Source organism: Parasteatoda tepidariorum, chromosome 7, assembly GCF_982258835.1.
Source record: "Parasteatoda tepidariorum strain Cologne lab strain chromosome 7, Ptep-v5.0, whole genome shotgun sequence".
In the NCBI taxonomy this organism is placed as follows: Eukaryota; Metazoa; Arthropoda; class Arachnida; order Araneae; family Theridiidae; genus Parasteatoda; species Parasteatoda tepidariorum.
In genome coordinates this window covers 37,495,118-37,516,077 of record NC_141761.1, presented here as the reverse complement: position 1 = coordinate 37,516,077, position 20,960 = coordinate 37,495,118, and the positions used below count along the sequence as shown (strand labels likewise).

The following is a 20,960-nucleotide window of genomic DNA, read 5'->3' as shown; positions in this document are numbered from 1 at the left end:
TTCGCATGTGGTCACATCGTTAGTATACGTGAGGGTAGACTTTCGTATAGAAACATCGCAATCTGCTGTATAATGCCACAGCAGCAATGAGTGTTTTTAAAAAAATGAACACAAGAGAAACAAACAAGGCGAAAACTTGGCAGTGAAGCACATAATGGCTGTTTCGAAGTTTTTCGACTAATGGTTTCATCCCAGATAGGAAATGGAAATATTTAAGATTTAGATTTTTAAATTTTTTACTAGAGATGAAAATAATTCTTAATCTCTCATTTATTTATTTTCAGTTATTTTTTTATTCTTAAAACCGTTTTTCCTGAAAAACTACAAAAAATAAATAATTATTTATTTGTAATAATTTTTCTTATGTGCAATATTTAATTTATTCAAATTAATGTAAATTTGCATTTTAAAATTTTATATCATTATTAACTAAAATATTTTTGAAAGATGCATTTTGCAAAATAAAATTCATACAAAATTTACCAAAAAAGAAAACACAATAGCGAATTTCTTGTGTGTGTAAAAAACTTCAAGAATTTAAAGTGTGAGGTAAATAAAGTACTGCATTTTCTTGAATAATTAAAATAAAATATCATTTTTTAGTTTTCCTTTTTTCAAATTTAAATATTGTTAAAATTGCTAATTTTCTATCGAAGTTCGCTGTCTTAGTGACAATGAATATATTATAAAAATTGCTTTTTAAAATTTCAAAAATTACAAAAATGACTTTGAAACATGATTTTGTAGTTTGAGGACTGTTTTTTTTCCGATTGAATCCTCCTCCTCCTTCTGAGAAAATTTTTATAGGTGCCCTTGACAATGATGAATGCAAAAAAAAAAAAAAAACATTTTAACTACTTTCCTAATTTGTACTTTTTTTTTCAATGACCATTGAAAAGCATTATTATTTTTTTATTAATGTTGATTTATTTTTACGAATAACATACATTAAAGTATGAATTGTTTTAAAAATTCCATGCCGGTTAGATTGCAGACTGAGCAAATTGAAATGCATAAGATTTTTAATAAGAAGTTTTTATAGAAATAAAGTTAAAGAATTTTCTCAAAAAATGTCTTATTTTTTAAGGCTCACTTCTAAAATATTTTATTTAATTATTATTAGAAGTGATGCAAAAGATTTTAAGCCCCTTCTATTTTTTATTTTCTTTTTACATTTTTCCTCCGCCCAACCACACAAAAATAAAATGAATTATTTTTATCTCTGAAATTTCGATTTCAATAGAGTAAAAAACAAACGAGCCTATGTTTTAGATAACGAAATTAAAGCAGAACGAAACGAAATAGGTCGTTTGAATTAAAGAAAAATATTTATAAAAAAGGAATAACCTGTACACGAATCCTCTTTAAGAATAAAATGCTTTCAAAGATTGAAATAAGAAAAAGGCATTTTTTAAAAAGATCATTTCATAAACATTTTAATTCAGCATAATGAATGATTTCGTCAGAGAAGCGTAATCAAAAGAAAAACATTCTAATAAAATTAAAATAGTACTAAGTACTGTAAAATGGTTTTAAAGCAAAATAATAAAGTTTCAGATAGTTCGCAATTTTTTTTCCTTCTTTTCGGTCATCACGTTGGATAGCTTTGCACCAATCTTGTCATTTTTCACCTTTTAGTACATTTATATTTATTTTTATATTATTAAATTGTATATAGTGTGTTAAATGTAAAGCTATTACAACGTGATATACGACAATACTTGTAAGTGCTTGGAGTTATTTTTGAGAATTTTCATCAATGTTCTACGAGCGACGGCATGCTCTTTTAGTGTATCAGAAGGTGATGGGAGTCGTATTTTTCCTATATTTTGACGTCATCAGCCGAGATGAGGAAACTAACTGCGTTTCAGGGGGGGCAGCTAATCGAGCAACTTTAAATATTAACTACAAAATAACTAGTTAACCCACTGAACTTAAATTGGTGTCTATCGTCATAAAATGGTTTGAAGTTATATATTAAAAAATAAAAAAATACCACTTAGGTTCCTTATTATTAAGATACTTTTAATCTGATTTTGTGCGTTTATAATTTGAAACTCTGCTATAATATGATTGTATTATAATAATGGAATAAACAGTATTTTTTTTCAAACATTTATGATTATCTAATATATATAATTCTCTTACGTGGCTTCCAAATTTTGGCTGTATTTCTTTTCCGCCGGTGGCAACGCTTGCTTTGTTTTGTTTACGTTACTATTTCTCTTACACGGCGAATCGACCAATGATTGCCGCTAAAAATGTCACATGTCAAATCTAGCTGAGGTGGCTCAACATGTAGCTCTTTTAAAAACGGAAACTGAGATAACCAGAGAGCATCAGCTGCGGCAATCTCATACTATTAAGCTAGGCAGAAGTGAGTAGTCTTTGTCGATAGTTCTCTATTTTAGTATTTTGTCGAAAGCGCTTTTTTTCGCGAATTTATGTATTACGAATTTATTTGACGATTTTTGATTTATATCACGAATTATACTATAGCACATTTCTAATAGGTTTAATGAATTACATGTCATTTATTTGAATTCAAATTTATTTTATGACTTAGTATTTACTAAAAAGATGTAATTTTTTTAAAAAAAAAAGTTTTCATGTGGATTTGAATGATTGTTTTGAATTTTTAGAATTTTGTGCATTTGCAATGTACCTAAGTTAGTAGCGAGCGAAGCAAACCATATAAGATTGCGTAGCAATTTTCGGGGGTTGGTGAGCATTAGAGAGCAGGGGGCGCATCCCACTAGTGTAAAATAAACAATTAAGCAAAGAAAATAAAACAATAAAGTAAACATTTTTTTTCTCATATGAAGGATTTAACTATCGTTAAAAGTAAAAAAAAAAGTAGTTATTGTGACACAAAATCAAATATGTGCTTCGTTTTAAGAAACTTTTTCTCAGTTTAAAAGGATGAACCTCTTTAGAGAAAGTCTATCAATTTAACTGGATTTCCCTGTCTATACTTTCAAGAAAGTATATAAATTTATCAAGGCTTTTCTGTCCATACGCTCCATTGAAAATTTAATAAACGGCACTCAAATTTTTTATTCTGTCAGCGTCTAAATAAGTTACAATTCACTGGGTTAAATGTTATTTATCCTTCATTTCTTTAGATCCCTAACAAAAAAGAATCTTCTATGTATAACTTTTTTTGTCAAAATTAAAATCATTGCCGAAATTTTATGTAAAGGAGTAGAAACGCAAAAATCAGTTTCCTATTTTGTGCAAAAAAAGTGATAATTGTTACAGGTAAAACGTAAAATGATTCGCTTTTTTGGCAATTTAAGCAATATACTGCTCAATTACATTACAATTTAGCAATATTTTTTTAACAATAAAATAAAAATATATTTTTTATAGAGTCATATCCGAATTAATGGCTGACAAATGACACATTTGTGATGCATACACAGTAAAAAAATCTATTAAATTTACGGGGAAAAAACTGTCATCATTTTATACCCGCATAAAACTATTTATTTCACAGAAAAATACTATTATTTAATAATAGACACCTGTTTCTTTAGCAGATAAGTACTGTTATATTAACAAACTCCATTATTCTAACAAACACAAGTTAGAGAAGGAAATTGCTAGGATGGCTGACATAATTTTTCCGTTAAATCTAAAGATTTTTTTTAAGAGTTCGTTTAATTCAAACTCATGAATGTAGTTTTACTGGAGTGTCTGAATAATAGATATTTCACCCTAACAATGACATACCGGGCAATCTGTTTAAAAAAAAATTCGATCTAAGATCTGTACTTTTATAGTTTTAGGGGCACAAGTTTATTTTTAGGGTCAGAGGCTGTAACACTGATAACTGATAATTGACCGCAATCTAGCGGTGAATTTTTTTACAAAGTAGCTTAGAACAACTTGAAAAGCAACGCTGCATTTAAAATAAACGAATTCTTTTGGTGCCTAATTTTTTTTTAAAAATATTTTACAAAGTAAAATTTTTATAAATTGTTTTGCAAACTAAAATTTTTAAAAATGAAATTAAACCACATCCGTTTTTGCTCGTTCTACCAATTTCACATTCTAGATATACTATTTCCCTTAAAAAATTATTTTTTGTGGAATGCTGTGAAATTTTATATGGACAACTGCATATTAAAAAATAGCGGAAAACGAACTTTTATTTCAAAATAACCTGGCTCATTATTTTGATTATCTTCTTCCAACCCTAATTTGACTGATTATAATGACTAGAAAGTTATTAAAGATATTTTGAAAAAAAGAAAAAGAAAAATATTTTCTTTTATGAAATTTAAAAGAGGTTCATCATTTGAGATAATGGATATATTTATTCAAGTATATTTCAAAAATTTATATTAAGTTTCTTAAATAAAATAATAACTAGAATCATAAAGGCTTGATAGATTTTTTTATAGAATTAAAGATTTCTTTATAATCAAGGAAATAATATACTATTTTTACGTTTTGATAAATCTTAAGTATTTTTGTTAATTATACGAATATTATTGTTCGAATAACATAATTAGAAATTTTAATTTTAGAGAATTTTTTTTACTTAGAAAACCAAAATTTAAGTATCGTAACTTACATTTAGTGTAATATGACGTTTAATTTCAGATTTCTTAATTTCCTACAATGAAATTTGGTAACAAAATAAATTAAAATGCTCTCTTCATAAAAAAAAACTTTATTTTAAAAAGAATTAAATAACACTTTGTTTAAATTTTTAACAAATATTTTCTTCAAAAAAGTATTAATATTGAAATATATTTTCGCTTAACATTTGCATTTCTTTATGACCAGATATTTAATCTTTATTTCAAATATAACTGACATTCAGAGAAAGTAAAATATAAAACGTCAAAATAAAATAAGGAAGCCTGTTGATTTTATTCAATAAATATTCAAAACTAATATATTTTGCAGATTTCTTGGCGAAAAGGATCGCGTCGGAAATATTTTATCAGCCAGAAAATGAAATGACGGTTTACAGTTTTATTTGTTTCACAGCTGGAAATCACCCAAAATAAATGTATTCCGTTAATGAAAACTTTTTCTTTGATTTTGAAATTTAAATTTCGAAGTGTACGTCTGCATTTGTACTATTAATTTTTTTATGCATTTTAACGAGTTGCAAGTTTCTTAATGGAAAGATTTCACTGGCTTCAAAAATAAACATAGAAAATGTTGACATGTTCAAGTGCTCAAAACAAATCAACAAGCAAACGATGAACTTGAAAAAGAAAAGAAAGACGTGGGAAATAATTCACCTGTGTCATTTTTAAAAGTACAGTAAAATTATTTTCCGTTAAGCATAGTACGAAGCAAGTAGGAGATTAATTGCAGTTGAGAGTTAGTTACTAAATCTCTGATCATTTTTCCGCAGCTGTTTTTAGTTATAACATTTAGGCTTAGCTGTTTCGTTCCCTCTATGTTTATTACAAATGGCTGGGCGGCACAGTTAGCTTGTCGTTGGCCTTTTGAGCCCAAGACTGCGGATTCGATCCCCGGCCCAGACACCGGAATTTTGGGATGCAGAAAATCCTTAGCGGCCATGTTGTATGATTATGTGGCATGTAAAAGATCCCTGGAGTGCCTTATTGGCTCCTGGAATTTCCAGCAAAATTAAATTCCTAGTGCACTTTAGCATTCAAATAGAGACTCGGTGCTGCTGTCTAGTGTGGCAGAAACTAGACATCCGAATTAACATGACCAACGGTTTCTCACCTATTGTGGTGGTCCTGAAAGAGTGGATACTAAATATTGAGAAAGACTGGAGAACGCACTAGGTCTGCTCATCGGCAAGACCGATTTTTCATCTCATTGGAAATGAAAAATAAAAATTAAAAAAATGTTTGTTATAATCACTCTAATTGCATTAAAATCTCAATATTTTATACTTTAGTTTTTCGCTTACTAAATTTCTGCTCAGACTACTTTATGTCTGAAATTAAATTTCTCCACTAGCTTACCATAGACTTAATCCATCTAAACTTATTTCAGTTCGTGATAAACTTACCAGACACTTCTTGTCAGCCTTATAACGAATTTAATACTATAACGCTTTTCTCAGCCATTTGTGACTTATATCTTGCTAGCTTATATCTTGTCCGTTTTTGATTTTATAGTCGTTTTCAACCCGGTTAGGCGTGTCTGTAACCCCAGATCATAGCATGCTTTGGAATCTAGATTCATTCGTGTGAATGACGATTCCTTTAAAAGTGACGATGAATTCTAAATAACCCCGGAAATGTATCCTGACAAAATTAGCAACTTTTGTCTACTCTTCCACACATGTAGATTACCGCAGTTTTTTTTTTCTTTTCTTCTTTTTTTCATAATTATTTTCCCCCTTTTATTTTCATGGTAACGTTACATTGGTTGATCCTGGGTAACTTGGTTGATCCTGATAATGTTTCTACTTTAACTGTAACACTCCCGTTTAAGTTTTAAGACATAAAATAATTTTAATACACAGTTCGAAAATAGGCGCAATTGATAACATGGTCTCTATATCATTGTTCTCACAAAAACAAACGAACAAAACAGACATTAATTCATATAAAAACATACAACGTACATTGTATCTCCGTATATCAGACAAAAAAAAAAAGATTCTGAAACCAGTTAATGTCATTTTTTAACAACATTTTACACGGACGAAATCAAGTCCTTGAATATTTGTGTATACTATTTTGATATTGATCTTAAATATTATTTAATTTTCGGTAAGCTTAATATGGTTATTACTTAAATCCTATTATTACAATTTTTATACTTAATAACACGTTACTATGGTTTAACTTAAACAGGAACATGGTTTTTATTAACAATTTATTGAGGTTGCTGCAAATTTCAACAGTATTATAGTTCAAGGTATAGTTGACCAAAAACAGGACCACCTGAATAACCTTTAGTACAATGATTGGATCGTCATGTTCTAGGATTCAATCTTAATGATTTTAGGAAACAACCTTAAATAGGTTAAGTAATTACAACAGATAATATTTTAAGAGAAGATCAGACACAAAAACGCACCTCTTCTCTGTTTGCATAACTGTAAACTGTTCACTTTTTGCTTACTTATACACTGAGAAAAAATTATGTATACACCTATCAGAATATGGTCCAGTTTTGGCAAAATACCAAAGAACAAGGCAATTTTTATTTTGTTTTCAAATTTAGTTACCATTTTTTTTTATTAGTAACCTTGTTAGTTGGTCATTTTGACAGTGTGAGTTTGATAGTTTGAGATGACGCAAGAATTTTTCTTGATAGCCTCTATGTTATTTCAATGTTATTTCTATGTTATGTTCAATGGCGGACAACATCCAACAGCACACTGAAATCAGCCAATTTGACATTAAACATATCTTCTTCATTAAACATAGCACTCTTCATTTAACTCAGCTATAATTTGTTTTTTCTTGGACGAAGTCATTATTTGGTCTCTAAAACACTGGTCGACAATAAAAAAATCCTTGCAAATTCAAAATAAATATTTGTTTACGTTATTAACGCATGCGCAATGAGAGATAATGTCTGCGTTGGACCGACTGCTCACGCTGAGCTAACAAAAAAGTATTTTTTTTTTGGCGTCAGCTCTACGTCAACTCTCCGCTGACGCCCAGATAAGGCGCTTGTCCTAAGAAACCAGACCTTTATCATTGAGTATTTATGTTAGATAGGAAGGTAGGTACTTTATTTACGTCACACTAGAGCAGCACAATGGGCCATTGGCGACGGTTTGGGAAACATCCCTGAGGATGATCCGAAGACATGTCATCGCAATTTTGATCCTCTCAAAGGGGATGGCTCCCCTGCTTTGACAGCCCGACGACCTCTTCGCAAAATCGAGTACTTTACGGTAGAACAATTTAACGAGGACCGATACCATGCACCCTTGGTCCCTAATTCGACTGATCAAAGTGGTCACCCACCGTAATTATGTTACAATAAGAAATAAATAACAGTCATTTAACTCTTTTTAATCGTCTTAACTGTCATTTTAAAAAAAACGTAGAAGTGAAAACAGATTATAAATTTTCTATTTGGTAAAAGGTAAAGACATCAAATGGTTAAAATTACCATTGAACGGTAGTATTACCATATGAATGGTTTAAATACCCTATATTTTGTTTAAATTCTTAGAATTGTGGTTTCTTTTACCAGAAAAGTCAAAATCATGCAAGTATGATGATTTGGTCAGGATATGTTTCTCCCTGTAACTTGGTGTCCTACTATTAGAATATTTTTAATTAGTTTGAGTTTGGTAATTTGCAGAATGATATATTTTATTTCTATGGTATATATAGTACAGTATATCTCAATCCAGTTATTGATTTTTTATCTTCCAAATTCATAATTCAGAGTCAAAGGGGTTATAGTTATGCGGGTCTATAAATGTTTTCATAATATTTTATTTCTATTATTTAAGAATAATGCTAATTATTATTCGAATGGTGATCAAAATTATGTTTTTGTTTCAATTATAATACGGTCCCGCAGTGGACTGATCATTAAGGCACGGTTCCTAGCAGATCACCGAAGTAAAGCATCTCTGACTGTGGTCAGAGTGCGGGTGGGTGACCACTTGGATCAGTGTGCGTATGAACCGAGGATGTGCGGTATTGGTCCTCGGTAAACTGTTCTACTTCGCGTGCAGCTCGTCGGGCTACCGAAGCGGAGGTGCCATCCCCCCTGCAGAGGATCAAAATTGCGATGGCAAAATTGAGTGTCTTCGGATCATCCTCAGGGATGCTTCCCAGACCGTCGCCAATTGCCCATTGTGCAGCTCTAGTGCAACTTAAATGAACTACAACAGCTACAACAACAACAATTATAATACGAGAAACAGTTCATCGTTTTATCTCTCATTTGCATTGAACCTTAAGTTTCTCAGTAACTTTCAATGTTTATTTTTCAGTATTAATTGTTACGTTTTTTTCCAACTTTCAAACATTCTATTCTAAATATAATTAAAAGTACTTTGAAGAAATATGAAACTCATCTATTTTAGATACTTAATTGAAGAATATTTTTATAAATGTTACATCGCACATTTTCGAAAATTAATTAAATTGAAATGTATGCAATTTTAGTTTTAGATATCATAAAATAATGCACAAGTTAAGTATAAGAGTACAGTTATTTAACTTTAAATAATTTAAAAAATATTTTAAACATAAACATTTCCATTATATTGTAAAATGAAAACAGTGCTTTAATTAGTTTTTTAAAAACAACAGTCTCTTTCATATGTAAATTTTGAAAGTTTTGAATAATATCTGATCGGAAATTTGTTTAAAATGCATGTCAAATTTCTTAACGGAACGAAAGCTTCCCTTCATTTAAATAAAAAGCTTTAAAATTTGTCATGTATCCTTTTAAAATCAAATGTCAATTTATAAACCAAACATTAATGAAACCTCCAAAAAACTTATTTTATGATTTTAAAATATCTATTGTTCTCCTATTTTCATAGAAAAGAAAAGAAAATCATGCTAATGAAGATTTAAAAATTCATGAGAGTTTCTCCAATAATCTTTCCGTTCTTTCCCTTCACAAGTTTGAGGCATTTTAGCTTACTTTCAATGATTATAGATAATAAAATTTACCGGAGCAAGCTATATCATTTTTTTTTCAATTTAAAAAAGAATATTTTTAACGATTAATTTGAAAAAATCTGAGAAAAGCGGATGACTTTCAGGAGTTAAATTGTTAAATATTTGCAGTTGCTATAGATTTTGTGAATATTTTTTTTTTAAATTTGCTGGAAATTTTAGTTTTCTATTGAGAAAGAAACAAGTTACTTAAGCGACAAAAAAATAAAAATTTCAAGCAAAAGTTATGTAACTTATCAAATATTAGTTTTAAACAAGAAGTAGAATATTAAGAGAAAACCTAAATGGGGAGATTGAATATGTTTCGAAAATTTATAAGCAAAACAATTGATTTTAGTTAAAAAATTTTAATTGCCTGCATTTATATATACTGACGTATAAATAGAAGATCATAGAACAAAATATAAACAGTTTTTTAATATTATCTAATATTATTTATTATCAAAATAAAAAACTGAATTGAAAATAAAATGCTTCAAAATTGCGAAATTAAGTTAGTTCAATGCTAAAAATTTTGAAAGATTTTGTTAAATAATATTGTTTAAATTCGCAGATACTTTATTAAAGTGCCTAGCTGAATCATATTATTTACCAAGGATGACAAATCTTTTAAACATACATTTTCGCCCTATAACTCAAGAAGTTACTGTTGTGAAGTTCACAGTTAAAGTATGACAAATAGAGATAGAATCTGCTTCATTTTCACAGAGTAAAATCAATAAACATATTCCTATTTCATGAAGTTCAAAGCTACAATAGCGTGTTCTCTTCGTGATGCTGTTTCAACTGCTAGAAATGCTTGTTTGATGAAGATAAATATAGACCGCAGTTCTTAGCAGCGAGATGATTTGTTAGCATTAAGATATTTTGGAAAGTATTTTAACAACATTTGGAGTTTAATGGTTTACTCTAGGTTTATCTAAAAACACTTTTTCTGCGCTTCAAAATTTTAAATTTCTCAAGTAGGTGAAAGAGAATTGGCCATGAAGGGTTTCCCTCCACGGTGAAGCATCCTCTTAAATAATTGTCAGGCCTATATGGCACAGAAATGCTTGGATGAAAACCTTAGTTAGACAGCACGCACAGTATTTAGAGAGAATTCTAAGATATAGAACATTCTAAGAGTATAATATAAAGAACATTTTAAGATATAGAACATTCTAAGAGTATAATATAAAGAACATTTTAAGATATAGAATATTCTAAGATATATGATTTTCTAAGAGTATAATATATAGAGTATTCTAAGATATAGAGCATTCTAAAAGTTTAACAAATAGAGCATTCTCAGATATCGAACATTCTAAGAGTTTAACATATAGAGCATTCTAAGATATAAAACATTTTCTAAGAATATAATATATATAATTCTCTTACGTGGCTCCCAAATTTTGGCTGTATTTCTTTTCCGCAGGTGGCAACGTTTGCTTTGTTTTGTTTACGTTACTATTTCTCTTACACGGCGAATCGACCAATGATTGCCACTAAAAATGTCACATGCCAAATCTAGCTGAGGTGACTCAACATATAGCGCTTTTAAAAACGGAAATTGAAATAACCAGAGAGCATCAGCTGCGGCAATTTCATACTATTACGCTAGGCAGAAGTGAGTAGTCTTTGTCGATAGATCTCTATTTTAGTATTTTGTCGAAAGCGCTTTTTTTCACAAATTTATTTGACGAATTTTGATTTACATCACGAATTATACTATAGCACATTTCTAATAGGTTTAACGAATTACATGTCATTTATTTGAATTCAAATTTATTTTAATGACTTAGTATTTACTAAAAAGATTTAATTTTTTGAAAAAAAAGTTTTTATATGGATTTGAATGATTGTTTTGAATTCTTAGAATTTTGTGAATTTGCAATGTACCTAAGTTAGTAGCGAGCGAAACGAGCTTGGTTTGCGAAGCAAACCATATAAGATTGCGTAGCAATTTTCGGGGGTTGATGAGCGTTAGCGAGCAGGGGGCGCAGCCCACTAGTATAATATATAAAGCATTCTATGCTATAGAACATTCTAAAATGATAACATATAGAGCATTATAATATATAGAACATTCTAAAAAAATAATATATAGATCATTCTAAGATATAGAACATTCTAAGAGAATTAAATATAGATCATTCTAAAATATGGAACATTCTAAGAGTATAACATATAGAACATTCTGAGTTATAGAGCATTCTAAAAGTATAGTATATAGACCATTCTAAGATTTAGAATATCCTAAGAGTGTAACATATAGAGCGTTCTAAGATATAGAGTATTCTATAAGGATAACATATAGTGCATTCCAAAATATAGAACATTCTAAAAGGATAACACGTAGAGCATTCTAAGAGCATTACATATAGAGCATTCTAATATATAGAACATTTTAGGAGTATAACATATAGATCATTCTAGTATATGGAACATTCTAGGAGGATAATGAATAGAGTAATTTGAGAGAAGATATATACTTCAGCTTTAAGAAATTTGAAAAATAATATTTTCCTAAATGCCGTTTACATTTAAGGGGATTTCATACCGGTTCCAAACGTAGTAATTTGCGTTTGGTCAAATTTTAGCGTTTAAGCATATCCTTTTTTTTAATCTCTCGCAACTACAGTGATTTTTTTAAGAATCGGAGCTGAGTTGCTGTTCTACAAACAGGGAGTCAATCTGATTTTTCTACATTTTTATTCTCTTAAGGAGAATACAGTGAAATCAGAAATGGTTTTCATGCTTACATCCTCTAAGCTATTTTTTTAAATCTATTTTATAGAAATTAAATACAGAGTTATCCAAAAAGATGGAACTAATTCAATTTATTTGTAAACATGTTTTCTTTTTTCTTGTCTGGTGAGTCTGTAGATTGGGCTCCTATTTTTGAGCACTCGAAATATGTTGAATTGTTTCGCTTTTATAATTTCTGAAGGAGGTGAAGTATTTGAAGTATAATTGCAGTACTTAATAATTTTGAAAGCTCTTTATTTTTTACATAAATTTTTAAATATATAATTTTCTGCTGTAAAAAGAGTGTTTGTGAACTATCTTGATACGTATACGCTTAGACAAATTCCTATTTCTTTCATAAAGCTCTTTTTCTTCAAAACTGTTACACGTGAAAACTTCTTTGAACGTATTAGATGGAAAAGAAATAATAATCTTTCTGACAAAACTCCATCTCTTGCATAACCGAGGAAAGATGATATTTTTTTTGTATGTCTATTTGCATTTCTAAAAAATTAAACGATAGAAGTAAGGAAATAATGGGGCGGGGGAAGACACGACCCAACCACATCTCACTTTGATTAATTATAGCTAGTGAGCTTGGTATAAATTCTTGTTAAATATTAAGTATCAAAAATGTTAAGATCTGAAAAAGAGGTTACTGAAATAGCTCTATTTTAAACCTCTGAGGAGCAAAGGCTTAAGCAGAAAAACGAGCAACCAGAGCTTTAAAAAAATAAAGAGCTTAAAGAGCAATCCCTTAAATTCATATTAACTTGCAAAAGTAAATTAATAAAGAAAGTTGAAGCCAAAATGTATCAGAAATAAAATCTTTATAATAGCTTTTTCATGAAATCGAAACTTTCAAATTTTGCAATTTTGTAGGTATTACATAATAAACAATGCAATATTTATAGAATAAAGGAATTAAAAAAGCTTTCAATAATCATCTTCGTATAACAAAGTATCTGATAAAGCAATATTAAATAACTTCAATCACATATGCTTTTTTATAAAATTCAATATTCCAGCAAATTAAATTTTATTTAATGAAATAAAAACATATATTATTTCCTAGAAAATAAGGAAAATAAAAAAACAATATATTTAAAATTCAAAACTTGCTCTCAGTAAAAAAAAAATAATTAATTAATATGCGGGACAAACTATTAATATTATATGAAATAACGATAAGCAATGCAATATCAATTTAATAAGAAAACACCTTGTAAATTTATAACGGAAAGTTTATTTCACTAGATTTGGTGACATCATCCATACATTAAGGTATAAAAATAATTGTAGAATTTGATTTAGAAGAAAAGTTAGCTTTCATGTTTAGCAAAGAAACAGAATTATTGCCTTTATACTCTGACTTAACTACTTGCAACAGAAAAGTGTTCATCATCGCTTTCTGTAAGAAACCACTTTTGAAACAAATAGTTTTACATATGGCATTTATACAATTTTTGCAATAAGTGGTCTTAATTTCGTTGGAAAGGGTTAATCAATTATATGGAATAAAAATTAATGAAATATAAAGAGAAATACTAGCTTCCCGTGGTACACTCTAGAAATCTCGCCAAAAAATGGCTAAATATCAATTTATTCAATTGTTTTTTTACAATAATCAAAGAAACAGTTAAATAACCATAAATAAGATGGTAACAATAAGATAAACCGTTTGTTAACTACTTTCACCTTATACAGTTAAACAATCAGAACTTCAACGCACCAACTAAGCCTACCTAGAGAAGCCACTTAGATCTTGCACATATGAATCTGATTGCTTACATATTGTAGCCGAGAGGGTTAATCTGTCAGTCTCATGACCGACAGAACTGGAGTTCGAGTCCCGGCGTTGACATCACAATATTTCCTCTATTTCTTTCTATACGTGAAGAGTTTCCAGTGTCCTGTACGCCTCAATTTGAGTACTGTTCTCCCCGATGCCCATTTCCTAATGAAGAACCTACCTCCCTTTTCCAGATTTTTCTTCGTATTTTTGAAACCATGCTAGTTGTAAATGGTTAAAAAAAATCGCAGAGTTTTGTAATCATGATTTCTAAACCATTCTAGTTGTAAATAGTTCCAAACCCGTAAAAGTAAAAAATGTTCTTTGCCGTAAACTTTACGGTTAATCGGATAGAGAGACTGCTGCGGTTATTTTACAATAATTTTAGAATAAAAATTCCAACATTGTAATCGAACTGCTTGAAGGATCGTTTTTAATGTCCAATACGTTATGTTTGGATCAAATACCACAGTTCGGCAACCCTTGCATCACCCGATAGTATCGTTCAATTTGACAATCCAATAAGCTTGTACCATTATGGTCAAATATACTTATATTATGAATTAACGCTGAATAAATTTCGCTGAGAGTGAAATTTAAAAAATAAAAACTAAAACACATACGCATTAGCATTAAACAAATCATAGAAATCAAAAATAAATAATTGATCATTATTACAAATTAAAAGAAAACTGAAATATGGAAATTTAATCTTACAAAATTTATTTTCAAATTTCAAATTTTAACTAAGGTTATTTCAATTGAAAAATTTTTTATTTCATCATAATATTTTTTATTATGGTGATTAATTGGAAGGTTTGAAAAAGTTTTTGAAGTGTTTTTCATCAGGGAAGAATGAAATAAAATTTTACCCTTAGTTCAAAGAATTTTTTTTTTCTGTTTAAAAAGTTTTTTTTAAAGTGTTCTTGTTCTTAATTTTTTAAATATCTTTTACGGTGAGTCAAATATCTTTTATGTTAAGTTCAAACATCTTTTATGTAAATTCTTAGAAAATAAATATGAGTTTAATGCAGAAAAAATTGGAGTCTCGTTATTATAAGTGCAGTTCTAAAATTTTTTACTATATTTTTTAAAAATCAACGAAATAAAGGGATTTCAAAGGAGGCCGCAGACATCTTTTGAAATTTACTTTTTATATGTATCTGATTTTATCCCTTTAGCTACTAGAAATTTTTTGAAATTATAAAAGCCTTTGATTTTATGAGTAAGGATAATAATTATGAAGAACTTCGGATACTTTTCACACTAATTTTATACTTATCAATTACAATTGAAATCAGATTTAGTGTCACACAAAGATAGTGTCTTCAAAGACAGGCAATATTCTTTCATCAAAATAACTAATAAATTTAATTATTTTTATATGCCAACTTTTGCTGATGTTTGGTTTCGAAATAAAAATAATAGAAATTATGCCATTGGGTAATAGTAAAATCTTTCTGTTCCAAGCAAAAAACAACCATCTCTATTTATAGTTTTCTCCGCTGTTTTTTTTTTTAAAAAGAGCATTATTCTGCAATAAGTCAGATAATTATCGTTAAATAATATTACATATATTTTCTCTATACCATATCTTTATTTTGATGCCTGGCATTTCTTGATGAAAGCATGATTATTTATAATAAAATGCAGCTCTCAGGAAATTAATAACCAAATAAAATACTACATAAATAATATTTTTCGCCACTCTTACCAGCTTCTGTGTTTTGATTTATTGTACTGATTATTAAAGGTATTCCATACCTATTAACTGATCACCTGTGTAATTATAAATAGTTGCATTCACTCTTAATTTAAATATCTATATTCTTACTAAATATCGCCTTCGAAGCTGTAACATTAGCTTTTTGTTCAAATTTTTGTGATCTGCCTTTCACTGTTTCATTCCTTTTAGATATCGAAATATAAATTTCAGCACTCTGTTTATTTCTATGACTAAAATTACAAATTCTATAACAAAAATTATAAAATAAAGAAAATTTAAAAATTTTAATTACTGAGCTCAAGCACAACAACCTTCAGTATTACAGCACATAATTAAAAATAAGATTACTTACTCGCAACGTTATCTAGTAGTATTTTTCTTCTTTTTTTTTTAATGGCGGGCACTTGGACCTATTGTCCATTGGCCACAGAAAGTGTCAGAACTGCTAATTCTCTTTTCGTTACCCAGTGGGCACCTGTGGCGAAGCCACGGCGGTGGAACAGCGTCGCCCACGTCACACTACCACAACCCGTTTATAGGGCGGGTCACATTCACACATTCACACACAAAGGAGAAAGGACATAGAACACAGATAGAGGGAAAGAAGCCTTGCCCGGGATTCGAACCCAGAACCTTTCTGATGCAAGGACAGTTCCCTGCCCCCTACACAGACTGGTCGGCTTATCTAGTAGTATAAAATGTAGTAGTATTGCATACAGTTGCCTTAATTTGAAATGAATATAGGCTATAATTACGGATACCGTTGGCATGTAAATTATTAAAATCAGAAGTGTCATGTTATACTGTAAGAAATTGAATTAATAAGAAGATTATTCTGAATAACCCTTCACAATTTTTTTAATGGAAAACACTGGGAAGCAAATTTTTTGTTAAATTTATACAAATACTTAATCTTACCTAATCCGGATGTGAGGATTTCAAATCTGAGAAGAGTTTTTCTTCAAAGAATCAGTTTTTTTTTTTTAATTATATTTTTAGTTTAATTTTTTTTCAATATATACAGGTTTAAAAACGTTATATGTACGTTATATTTTTAGTTTAATTTTTTTTCAATATATACAGATTTAAAAACGTTATATGTAACAAGGGGCAGCGAAACACTTCTGGGAAAGTTAAAGCACAGATTAGAATTAAAATTGCATAAAAACCCATGCCACGGGTTTTCCTATTGTGGCCTGTTTAAATGGCCACAAAGAAGTAGTTCATAATAAGGAAGCGCACCTAGTGGAGTACGAAGACATTTTTGGGCACGAGTTCCTAAGCAATTTCTGCCTTATATTTTAGACGTTTGGCACGACATTTATACGATCCCTGTTATAAATAACGTTTTTAAACTTGTAAACTTCGACAGAAAGTAGATTAAAAATGACATTTAAAAGAAAATCTGCAGCTTGAGGAAAGAAACCGAATGCAAATTTGAAATCAGGGACGTATAAATATTCTAAATCCGTTCAAAAATTTTATTCAACAGAAACGAGAAAAAAAAATTGTTACCCAGTGTTATTTATATATAACGATGTTGCGTGTCGACAACATAAATAACATAGAACATTAAAATTTACCTGCGGAATGCTGCAGAGAGAGCTTATAGTCCACGCCGTTGCTATCATAATCCTCCCCCTTTTTTGAGCACCATTCACTTTCAGGGGATGTAAGATAGCAAAATACCTATCTAAGCTAATGCACACCAAAATCATTGAAGACAGATAAGGTCCAAAAGCTCTCACGAAGAGCATTATCTTGCAGACTGCGTTACCCGCTACCCAGGCAACCGTGATACGCCATGCAATCTCCAAAGGTATCATGACAAATGTTACAATCAAATCAGCAATTGAAAGATTCATTATCATCTGGTTAACTCTTGACTTTCTATGCCGATTTCGAATTAGAGTTATGAAAACTGGCAGATTACCAGTAGCACCGAGTACCAGCATTATGCTGTACAGTATGACTTCTCGAATAGAATCTTCATTGAATGTCAGATAGTAAGGCAGTTCAGGGTCAATCCCTGTTCCGTTTGAACTGCAGTTCAAACTACAGTTTGAACTATTATCAAAAAATTCCAGTGAGCTAAGGTCTGAACTGCTGATTATAATTTCTAGATTTGAACCAGCCATCTTGAAACAGATGAATAACAATCTAGACTCATAAGAATTAGTTTCTAGAAGCAGAAACTCTTCTCAAGGAAGCTTTATCCGTTTGTTACATCATGATAATTATAATTTTTTCAAATATTCTCCAAAAATCATATTTCTTTTATGCATTGGCAGTTTAGTTTTAGACCACCAAATTTTGAAGATTCATGTGAAGAACAGCTGCAAAAAAAGAAACTATGGTTATTAAATAACTTTAAATATCTCACTGTAAAACCAATATATATATTCATAAATATTAAAAATTAGAACAAATCACTTCATGTCACGTAGCAAAACTTCATCAATAAATCAAAAATCTTAACAGAGAGGGCAAAATCACTCTGGTAAAAAATCTATTAAATTTATTCAGAAAAGAAACTGTCAGCTGGTGTGACGGTATAAGAAAGTTTATTTCACAGAAAAATTCTGTTATTTAAAATGATGGCCTGTTTCTTAAGCAGAGAAGTACTGTTATTTTAATAAAAAAATAACTAGGTCAATGAGCCGAGAGCAGAATTTGCATGGCCAGTATCACATAAAAATGTCCGGCAATTTTACTTACTGAAAAATTATATCTAAAGACAGATAACAATGCGGTAGTGCATGTATTCAACAATGAAATCGAATCGCAATTTCATTTATACGATGTTCAAAACAATAAAGCTATTTCTGAAAAATAAGAGTAAGTATTAAAAATATTCGTAAACTGATTTGAAAAAAGATAAAATTATCTAACGGTAAGTAAAACTGCATTGCAAAAACTGGAATTTAACTTGATAGTTTTAATCCGATTACGGTCAGGGTGAAAAACAAAGCAAAACTGTATTGCAAAAACTGGAATTTAACTTGATAGTTTTAATCCGATTACGGTCAGGGTGAAAAACAAAGCAAAACTGTATTGCAAAAACTGGAATTTAACTTGATAGTTTTAATCCGATTACGGTCAGGGTGAAAAACAAAGCAAAACTGTATTGCAAAAACTGGAATTTAACTTGATAGTTTTAATCCGATTACGGTCAGGGTGAAAAACGAAGGAAAACTGTCATATGAAAAATAGATTTAAAACGTAAATTAAGCGGGGAAAACATGTAAAAGAAGAAAAAGAATTTTGTTTCAGCGTGCTTTTAACAATTAAAAAAAATCTGTATTTATCTTGCAATGAGGCTTATTATTATTATCGCTGCCTGTGAACACGTTATGTGTATTATTGCACACTTTTAACATCTGCCTAGAGATTGAAAACTAATTATTACCATATTTCTCATTTTTAATAGAAATATAAAGATACTTTTTTACGCTACGCTAATTAGTTTAAAATAAATAAAGGAAATCTAAAAGCATAGTTTTTTTTCTTAATTCGTAGTCTATTTAGTCGAATGACTAACTCTGATTCAAGTGTATTTATTTAAGTTTAAAGAATATAAATTAAAATTAGAAAGTAGTTTAAAAATTAACTGTATTTTTAATGTACAGTGCGAAAGAAAAAACGAATCACCCTGATTAACTTGATCTAAAGATCGGATCTTCATGTTCTTTAACTCTATCTTGATGGTTCCTGCGGATATCCACATTATCCAGTGGATACAGTGGATAATTAAATATGCTAATTAGTCAGAGCAGACGATATTCTAAAATACGAAATCATGCATAAAACGTACTTTTTCTGAATAAAAATACCTTTTTTGACGGATTTAGATTTATAACCCTCAAAATGTCCTTTTTGGGGGAAATATGGTTCCAATAGTTTACTCAGTTGAGTAGTACAAATTTTGAACAATTTTACTTTCTACGTATTTCGCCATGTCTCGATATTTTCTTAAAAGAATCGAAAATGTTTCCTTACAATTATAAATTTGTTTATTTAAAGATAATTTCATGCAAAAAAAATTCTAGCAAAATGCACTTTTTTTTGACGGTTTAAGATTTCTGACTCTCGAAATAGCCGCAAACTGGGAAATATGGTCTATAGTTTGAAACTCTAGTTTGGATGACTTAGTTGGAAACTAAGGAATCCAAAGTTTGGAACCCTTAATGTCAATTTTACTTTTTGAGTATTTCGCTATAGCTCGAGAACTTTTTAAGCGAATTAAGAAAATTTTGTACGTAATTCTAAAATTCGTTTATTCAAAGATAATGCCCAACAAAAAAATAACTTTTGATGAATATTTATTATTTTTTTATTATTTTATTTAATAATGATCGAAAAAATTTCGAATTGTAACGAAAACAATTTTAACTAGAATTAGACAAATTTTTCCATCATTCTAAATAATTTAATTTTATAAGTCAAAATAGAAAATTTGAGCGAAATCGCTCGAACAGTCTTCGAGAAATTGAATTTTAAACGACTTCTTTAAAATCCCATTTATCAGTAATTGTTTGGCATATTTTTCTATAAATTTTTATAGCTTGCAATTCGAAAATTTTTCAACTAATATTAAATAAAATAATAATGAATACGAATAATTATTTAAAAAAATTTGCTTAGAATTATCTCTGGTTAAACGAATTTTATAAATGCGGGCAAAAATTTGATTCACAATTCTGAATCTCAGTGGACAGCGAAATACGCAAAAAGTAAAAGTATCATTAAAGAATCCAAAATATTGGAACCATATTTCCTAGATTGCCGTTATCCCTTATACTTTGGGTCAGAAATCCAAATCCGTCAAAGAAAAATATGTTTGTTAAGTTGTTGTTGTTGTAGTTAATTTACGTCGCACTAGAGCTGCACAATGGGCTATTGACGACGGTCTGGGAAACATCCCTGAGGATGATCCGAAGACATGCCATCACAATTTAGATCCTCTGCAGAGGGGATGGCACCACCGCTTCGGTAGCAGAACGACCTGCACGCGAAGTCGAGCACTTTACGGTAGAATAGTTTAACGAGGACCAATACCGCACACTCACTCTCCCTACGCAGACTAATCCAAGTGGTC

At 29.6% G+C, this 20,960-nt stretch overlaps 1 protein-coding gene across 2 annotated transcripts in view; it reads right to left on the bottom strand.

Annotated features, from left to right (window-relative positions):
* Positions 1 to 20,960, bottom strand: part of LOC107438908 (adipokinetic hormone/corazonin-related peptide receptor variant I-like) — a 46,533-nt gene that overhangs the window by 10,761 nt on the left and 14,812 nt on the right. For both annotated transcript variants that reach the window (XM_043044419.3, XM_043044418.3), the window contains exon 2: positions 17,446 to 18,198. In XM_043044419.3, the coding sequence (XP_042900353.2) occupies positions 17,446 to 18,000 (555 nt within the window). In that variant the 5' untranslated portion in view covers positions 18,001 to 18,198. The remainder of the gene's footprint in view (positions 1 to 17,445; positions 18,199 to 20,960) is intronic.